The sequence below is a fragment of the Glossina fuscipes genome, unplaced genomic scaffold, assembly GCF_014805625.2.
Source record: "Glossina fuscipes isolate IAEA_lab_2018 unplaced genomic scaffold, Yale_Gfus_2 1, whole genome shotgun sequence".
Classification (NCBI taxonomy): Eukaryota; Metazoa; Arthropoda; class Insecta; order Diptera; family Glossinidae; genus Glossina; species Glossina fuscipes.
The window spans coordinates 42,674,247-42,683,411 of record NW_023998415.1 but is presented as its reverse complement, the minus strand read 5'-3'; the positions used below and the strand labels follow the sequence as shown (position 1 = coordinate 42,683,411).

At 32.0% G+C, this 9,165-nt stretch overlaps 1 protein-coding gene across 1 annotated transcript; it reads right to left on the bottom strand.

Moving 5' to 3' along the window:
• Positions 1-2,914: 2,914 nt before the first annotated feature.
• Positions 2,915-7,419, bottom strand: LOC119631769 (divergent protein kinase domain 1C). Its single transcript, XM_038024264.1, has 7 exons — positions 7,030-7,419; positions 6,558-6,743; positions 6,342-6,494; positions 6,099-6,236; positions 5,808-6,016; positions 5,569-5,706; positions 2,915-3,412 (listed from the first exon to the last, which is right to left on the bottom strand). Exons 2-7 carry the CDS (start codon positions 6,705-6,707, stop codon positions 3,010-3,012), a joined length of 1,191 nt encoding a protein of 396 aa, XP_037880192.1. The 5' UTR covers positions 6,708-6,743; positions 7,030-7,419; the 3' UTR covers positions 2,915-3,009.
• Between the last annotated feature and the right edge of the window lie 1,746 nt (positions 7,420-9,165).

The window sequence follows — 9,165 nt, the reverse complement described above, 5'->3', positions numbered from 1 at the left end:
AAAAAAAAAAAAAAAAAAAAATGAAAAAATTGAAAGCAAAAAAATTAAAAAATAAAAAGAAAAGAAAAACGTAAAATCGTAAAATCTTTCCATGTGACAGAAGACGAAGAAGAAGAAAATTAACACTTCAATTAAATTAACTCTTCAGTTGCGGGTAATGTAGTATTCAATATCAAACGAATATCGAGTACTCATCACCCTTTATTACTGATCGGGAGTGTTTTTGGCTTTTTTTGTTTTATTTTTAAATCGATCGCCAAAGAATGAAGTGTATATTCATTTGTCAAAACGTTCGCAACGCTTAGCAGGAAGCTTCAGAGACCCGACAAAGTACATATATTCTTGACTAGCATCAAATTCTAAATCGATTTAAGCGTATCCGTCTGTCTGTCCGTCTATTGTAAATATTCCTCTGGCCGCTAAAATGAAGCTATCGAGTTCAAACTTGGCAGAAATATTGAAAGTTCTTGCATACAGGTTGCCATTGAAAATGGGCGAAATTGGTCAGAGCAGTGTCCCGTAGTGCAACATAAACTGGACACAACCCTGTTTTTCTTAAAAAAAATTTGTGAGTTTTTTTCACGTTACTCAAATAATTTTCACATCTAATTTACGAAACACTAACACTATGCTCATGCCAAGCCATTTTGTACATTTCAGAAATGAATATATATTATCTGCCTAAACATGGGTTAATTCTAAAATGAAACCAGCGATTAACTTTTCTTTTCTTAATAATACCAAAAGAGCTTGGAAAGTAGATTACGAAAATTATAGTGATGGGTGTGCGAGATTTGGCCCCCGCCGAATACCATTTTCTTATTTGTTTATGTTTTGAAGCTCTTTGAATGGATCGGATCGCTTTAGTAGGAGAACTTCTTACAATGCTCGTCTTTATTATTATTGTTAATAGGTTTTTAAGTTTCGGGAACTGCTTTAAACTGCTTATCGCAAGATAGACAAAGTTACTTTCTCACAAAATAGCTTTATGAATATGTCTCTAGTGGCAACTTCTTCTTTCTCCATTGACAACATAATAACCTACCTCAAGAGAGATAAATGAATATGGAATTAACGAAAATATTATTGGGAACGACAAAGAATGGATATTATGAACAATTACTAGAATATAGGATTGACAAGTATCTTGGAAGTGTGGCAGTATTCATTGTTTTTACCGCATTAAAACAAAAATGCTGGCGGTACAGGTTATAGTAAGTTAGTGCGGTCGTATGTAACACGCAAATGGGCTTAAGATGGACTCATCTTTTATTATACCGATCAATTCAGAGTTATAATTTGAATTAATCTAAGCTTGTCTGTCCGTCCGATCTCCGTCCTTGTAGGTTTGTTTTTAAGTTACAGATTGTAATTTTTGAAATATTTTGATGAAATTTGGTACAGCGACGTGTTTTTATTCAAGGAAAAACGCTACTAAAAATGATTCAGATCGGGCCATTTTCTCGACTACTTTCTATATAACGCCCTATTCTAAAAAATCGTTATATGGAAAAAAACTGTAATTTTTAAAATTTCTCGGCAAAAGTGGCTCGGCATTCTAAATTGGTATGAAAACTTTGGACCGGCTGGGGCAATTTTTGAAAACCCTCTCATACAATGGAAGCAGAAGTTCAACGCTTCACGTTGCAAATTATATTATGATAGTAATTTAATATAAAAAAACTAACTGCGCTAAATTTGGACCATCTCGGCCTATTTTTTGGATCCTATCCTAATAAGGATTTTCACGAAAACTGATCCTTTTTAGAGCAGAAAAGTCAAAGTTTTAATATGTGATGATGGAAATTGACCCACAATAGTATAGTAATTTCATACAAAAATGAACTCTACAAAATTTTGCACCATGTACGCCTATTTTTGATTTCTTGTAAGGATTAAATTTGTACTATATTAGGTTGCGTTTCGAAGTCCGCTTCCCAATATGCCTTTATATAGGAATAAGATATAAATCTTGTGTTGTATAATAAAGAAAGAATTTGTGTTAGACAATGTGATGTAGGGTATTTAATGGTCGGCCTTGCTTGACTATAATGTTTTTACTTGTTTTTATTTTTCTTACACTAAAGTTCGCATTTTTTTGTTCAAATATATTTACTCGCTTCAGTTTGTTTTGATATTTTTATCTAAAACGTATTTATTTCTCCAATATTTTTGTTTTTTTTTTTATTTTACATTTCGTTTGTTTAGTTGCTCGCTTTTCTTCCTATTCTTCTTCGCAATGTTTTAACATATATATATATATATATCAAAAAATTCGGTTGTAAATGCAACGAACCCGAAATCTAATATATATTAGTTCAATAATGAGGACCGTTAACCGATCCGACTTTCTGCATTGGTTCAGCTTGTTCCATTTAATAGTTTAAGTTATAATACCATGTGTAAAGGATAAAAACAGAATATCAAAATCTGGGAGATTTCTAGTCACTACTCGCAAGACATCGATAATGAAATTGGATAAAATAGGTTTAGGTTTAGGTTTAAGTTTTGCGATTCTAATACACCAGGCAGGGGCAGAGTTGCTGCTTTTTCCATTTTTATTGTTTTCTACCCTCTCATCACTTGTGTTAAAAGAGCTTATTAAGTTTATATGAACAAGTGTATGTTTACGAATAGTATTGTTGATATTGTTTGTATTTGTTTTGCCGTAAGAAAGAAATGTTTTTTTTTTTTTTTTAACATTTTTCGAAAAGAAATGTTTTTTATTTATTTAATATTTTTTAAATAACAAAATGCATATGATATATACATATTTCCACTGGAGGTATATGTTCTAAGTTTAAAATTAATTTCTTCTTTAGGTTTACATTCTAGTTTCGCAAGTAAATTTTCATCATCATTTCCAAAGGAGGGTATTCCAGTTCATATTTTTAAAGTACTATTCTCTTTTCTGTTTTTTTTTTTTTTTTTTTTTTTTTTGTTATAAGGAATGCTCAGGAGAACAATAAGGTCTTTGCATTTATATGCGGCCTCTCCATTTGCACTTATTTAAGTTCTGTCTCTATTGCTGGCCGCTTTTTGTAAACGTTTCATTTCATTATATAAACGTAATGCCAATTCTGTGTTCGCCGCATGGGGTCTTTCGGGCAGATGATAGTTGGGCGATTTCGAAGGATCTATGCAATTTTTGACAAGTTTCATTAACGTTTTAGGAGTCTTCGCCGAAGCTAAAAGTCCCGGAAAAAGTCCGCCGCCTCTTAGTATATGATCGCAAAAGATCTGCATGTTATTATTCTGTTGGATACCAATGCATTGAGACTTTTTGTGATCACATAAACCCATACACGAATGCCAATTGCAATCGCTATCCTCCTCGCAATTTTGACCGTTAGACAAATGGCGGTCCAGTTGACTTTCAACTTGCACATATTCAGCCGATTGATATTTAATGCTATTGAAATAAAAATACAAAAATAAATTGAAATTTATACAATGACTAGGTCGACAATATTTGTTTGCAATTAAACTACATATAATTTATTGGTTTAATGTATACAATTAAGAGCTAGAGTCGATGACGATTTGTAATAGAAAAATAAAACTCACTTCCCACCTTTTTAAAGGGGTAGATGAGAGGGCATTTCAATGCATTCAATGTTTTCAAAAATACTTAAGGAAGATCTTAGGAAAGAGTCTAAGATAATTTGGGCTTTTATTCAACGTCATCTATTGTTGTTGACATTTTAATTGTTAACGAAGAACAGGTCAGAATGCTATAGTCGAGAATAGTAAAATGAAAGTCCTCGGATCGAAGCAAAACCAATTCATTTGTCAAAGATTTTATTATTATCCAGTTAGTTTTCGTCCTTTGGGCCAAAATACATTAGGGCACCATACTTGATTAAAATATCCCACAAACTTGCAATCTGAACGTAAAGAAACAATGCGGGTAGGCAAACTTAGCAATCATTTTCTAGATTGATCGATAGATAAATATATCTCAAGTCCTGCTTGGGAGTTACAAACGTCGGCGCTTGATTAAAATTGACAGCTTTTGAGCTCGAACTCAAAGCTGAGCGTTATTTACAACAATATGATCTTATAGAAATCAGTTACGGTTCACCTCGAACCAAGCAATATTTTAAAGAAGATAATCGAAGATTTTGTGTGTGATAACAGCTTTTACGCGGTACGCTACAAATGCAAATATAAATAGGGCTTTGAATATATTAGTAATAAGAGAAGCAATTGAAGAAAGTGCTACCAGGTATGCTGTCAATGTCCCAAGAAAGATGTTCGCCTAAAGCGGATAGTCCCTATCGATTTAATAAATCGATGACTTGAAAGTAGTTAAGATAACCTACACATGAAATCACCACTAAGACCTAAATTATGCAAATTCCAAAAATAGAAAGCCCTAACAAGTAAATGAACATTTTACAAAAAAAAGAAAAAAAAACAAGTAAAAAGTCTATAGTCGACCACGGCCTGCTATATAAATAAATAACTGCTGTAAATAATAATTTAATTTCTATATAAATAAATATCCCATATATAACTCGGTCGTACAGTTATTCAAATAACAATTTTTCAACACAAGAGGTTATATGAGGAAGGATCAAAAAAGTGATCCGATCGGAATCACTTTCAATAGCATTCGTTCTTGGACCAATGCACTTCACTTTTTCATCAAAAAATCTCAACAGTTGCGGCTTGCAGGTAGAAAGCAAAAAAAAAAAAAACAAAATAGACCGACAAGCTTGGTTGAATTCTGAAAGTGATTCTGAATTGATCGTTGCAGTAAAAAGTGGGTTTATCTCAAATTCTTCTGGATGTTATATATATCCGCATAAACTTAATATACCCTTACAGCACTACTGTAGGTATAGGATATAGAAACTCGACAAATCAGGCGAATAAAAATGTAAACCACAAAAGTGTAGCCATTTTATGCCGACTACTAAGGATTCAGGGATTCAGGGCAATATCTTATATGATGGAAAATCATGCACATATAGATCGACTATAGCGTTTGATGCAGCAATAACGAATGAATGAAAAAAAAAAAACAAAACATGCCAAAGAGGGCATGTTTGATTCATCATAAACACACATACAGTTCGCAGCCGCAACGGCAGTGGCTACAATGCATACATATATATAAAATTGATTAGAGTGAGTAACGAAATTGTTTTACATAATTCAAGCCTGTTCGTTTCGCTTTTTGTTGCAATTGCGATTATTCAAGGTGCAAAAACTTTGTCTTACACTTACTCTCTTCTTACTCTCATCAAGTTAAGCTCAAACAAACCAAGATTCTGCTTACAAATGTCAAAATATCGAGTATGTAAATAAATGTGAACTATGTAAATATGAATTTTAGTTTATCTATCTCGTGTAGCTGTCGCTAAATCGTACGAAAATACCTACCTACAAACTCCCTACAAACCTATATATATGTCGAATATAGGGTATTTCATAAGCTACCATCTATCGAGCGAAAGCTCAATTAGCTTCAATTAATTTTTACAATTCATTATCGTATACATATATAAAGTATATGAAATTCGACTTAAGCCGAATATTTAATTGCATAGGCAATTTTACCGCTTGTCACTGGTTAAACCGAATAAATTTAGTTTCATTTTGCACATTTTCAGTGGTTCCGGCTTAATCTCATCCAAACGAAATATATACTCCATAATGCTTAAAGCGAACTTTAAGCGTTTATGCCAATCAAATGATCTGTAACGAAGAAGAAGAAGAAGAAGAAGAAGAAGAATAAGAAAAAGAAAGCAACTATTATTCTCAAATTATTTTCCATTTAAATATGCATTATGACGCACAAATATTGCAATAAACTTTGATCAGTTTTCAATATGTTTAAATTTTCGGTTGCATAGTAGGGACCGCAGGAACCCAATATTGTTGGAAATAGATTTTCCTCATCAAACAATTTGCTCATCATGTAGTTATTGTCCTTAAATAGTCGCCAGAAATTAAACATTTGTTGGGGATTATTTTTATCAATTTCCTGATTAACTAAAGCGCGTATCTGTGTGCAACAAAAAAAAAAACATTAAATTATTTAGATGTTTAGATGTTTGCAATTAATAAATGTTTAGTAATACTTATACCATATTATCGTCTAAGGTAACATTATAACTTAAAGTTATATGCATTTTAACAATGCGATGAAAATTTTCAATTTTTGGATAAACTTGATTACCAAGACTATTTGTCCAGCTGAGATCATCTTTAATATGCCTTGACAGCTATATATATACATATATATATATACATATATGTATCATTAAAATGATTTAAACAAAAAAAAAAAAAAATGTTTTTCATTAATTTAAACTACAACAATGTCTTACCTTAATAGCGTAAACGTCACCATTTTTCTCGGCCGTAAAGACCGTTGTACGCATTTCATTTTGCGGACATTTGAAGTCTCGAAAAGAATCTTCATTGGTGCACAACTCCTCGCACAACGAGCCACTGTATTCCAAATTCTTGTATTTCTTACACTAGAGAATTCGCTTTATTTCTTGTATTCGATTTAATTGCAAGTTCAAGTTATTCGCACTCACCATATACGTTAAACTATTCTGCGACATAATTTTATAGCAAAATTCCAAATTGATATATGAGTATCCTAGGACAAAAATAGCTGCCATTACGGCCAACACAACGGTACGCTGAAATGCTATACGAAATTTTCGACGAAATGCGTTTAGCATTTTTTTTTTTTATTTTTAGATTGCCGTTCGATTTTGCTGAAAATATGAATAGTTTTTTTATATTGTTCGAAAGCACTTTTCTCAATTCGTTTTCAACAAGTTTTAATTCAATATTTGATTATTGTCGTCAAATATGTTACTTAAAACATTTTCCTCTTGAAATGAAGAATTCTATCATTTATTTGTTTACATGTTAGTCTTTGGGAGTTAGGAAGGATGTGGCAAAGTGATTCTGCGCACACACACAAAACTTTGATAAAGAACAGAGAGGTTAAAAAATATGAAATTTATTGTCTAATTGAGAAATGTATATCTTTTTTACCATTGAATAATTTTGATTGTGCATAGATTTCCGCAAAGATTTATGGGGAGGGCTTGAGTTAAACGTTTATTGATTTGGAATTTAAGTTCGATATTTAATGGGAATTTTCAGTAGACAGGCTCCGTAATTTTTTTTTATTTTTTTTTTGAAAGTTGAATTTCCCAGTTGAATTTTCAGAAAACTACGAAATCTCGATTCGGCATTTTTTCAGTTTACCCCCAGAGAATAGAGCAAACTGGCTATCATATGTATATATTTTATAACATAATCTTTGCTTATTTTATTCCCATTCCTTATTGATAAGAATACGTTATCACTTAATAAGCTGCTATGAATTTTCCCACAAAACCGGCACAAAGCTAATTAACTATTAACAGGTGTCCTCTCCAATTGTTTACAAGCAAATAGCACTCCCATGCCCACTGCTAACAAAATTTTTCAATTTCGCATATAAGCTGGTATTTATTGAGACTTATATAAAACAACTGTTAGCGCTGAATGTCTTAAACAGTATTGTTTAGGTGTATAAATGTTTTACCTCAAAACAAGTAAAAATACTATAGTCAGCCATCGTTCACTATTAAATACTTTACATAACCCAATAGACTTTTCAAAATAAATGGCGTGAAATGCCAGGTGTTTGAAGAAGTAGTACAATACGAATAATTTTCAATAGCGTTCGCTCTTGTGCTCCATATATGTGAGTGTATCGAATTACATCAAAATATCTGAAAAATAGACTACGGATAGACTACGCTTATATCGATTCAGAAAGCGATTCCGAATTGATCGGCATAATTAAGGGTTGATCTATGTCAAGTTCGTTTGCGTGTTGCGTGCAAACTTAATATATCCTTGGACCACAAGTAATGTAGGGTAGAAACATTGCACTTGGCATATAAATGCCCGATGAAAACTGTATACATATTTAGCAGATTATGGCGACATAACCTCACAAACAGCAAATGCAAATTAAAGTTTGCTGCGAAAGTAATTCGTTTATTAACTCTGTACCGCAAATCTTATGGAAATACTTATCGAAACTATTGAAGCCACGTGGAAATGTTTCTCATCAGCCTAGTAAGCTTATAATTGATAAGATCCATCCATCTTAGTTTGTTAATCCTAGTATGGTATCTCAGTTTTCATTTTACTTTTTATAAATAAATTTCGAAACGTATACTCTGAGGGAAATTTGAAGAAAAGTGATGAAAATTTGCAAATTAGATTCGGCCCATGAAGTTGGTTGATGGAACGAGTTGAAAACGAGGTGAAATTTCGATTAGGTGCGTTTGAATTTTAATATCTCAACTATTAGTTTGCTTTCAAAACTCAGCGATGCGAATCAAAAGCAACTAAGGATAAGAATAAGGCGAATATGTGGCAAACTGATGCAAGTGAATCCAATATGATACGCAAGTTACGTAAGTGCCTAAACAAGTAAGAAAATGATATTTGATAAAAATGGTAAAGAGAAAGGAAAAAACATCATATCCTTACTCTATAATGTACGATAAGCGTTATTCGGTTTGTCTATTTTTGTAGCCGAAAAGGGAAAATTGATATCGTGTAACTGTTGTAGTCTATGAGTAACAAGCAAAAAATGCGGTGAGCAAAGGTGTTGTTAGTTTTTCTAGCATTGTGGGTGTGTCCTTTTAGATGATATTTCCATTTTTTCGAACTAGGGAATTTTTACCACAGATACTACGTAGTCGGGAGGACGGATAGATGTACAGACTAGCAAACTAACATAATTAGGTGCATTCCGAATTTGATATGGCTCAAGAATGTATATATATTCTATGGAGTTTTTTAAACTTGATTCTGTGCTTTATAAAGGATGGGAGTGGTAGATTCTTTATTTTTATATGTGCAAATTTTTTTTGTAATATTTGTTCAATTAGCATCGCTTGTAAACCGTGTGCGTTACTTTGATATGAAAACTTGTTAAAATGAAAATATAAATTTTCATTAATTTTTTTTTAACACAAAAAAAAAAAAAAAAAAAAAAAAATTATTAAAAAAAAGGCAATCATAGCACATAGATTTTTAGTTCAATTATGTCTTTCTGTGGGCTATGCTGTATGCGAGCAGATAAATTCCTAAAATATTCTTAGTTAAGGTTAATTAACATTA

Bases quoted from the DNA above. Each gene is read 5' to 3' on its own strand.
- LOC119631769 (XM_038024264.1), bottom strand. From the start codon at position 6,707: ATGCTAAACGCATTTCGTCGAAAATTTCGTATAGCATTTCAGCGTACC. The intron at 6,237-6,341 runs GTAAGACATTGT...GTATATATATAG, and splicing joins GTGACGTTTACGCTATTAAG to CTGTCAAGGCATATTAAAGA. The intron at 3,413-5,568 runs GTAAAATTGCCT...TTATTTCAATAG, and splicing joins GGTTTAACCAGTGACAAGCG to CATTAAATATCAATCGGCTG.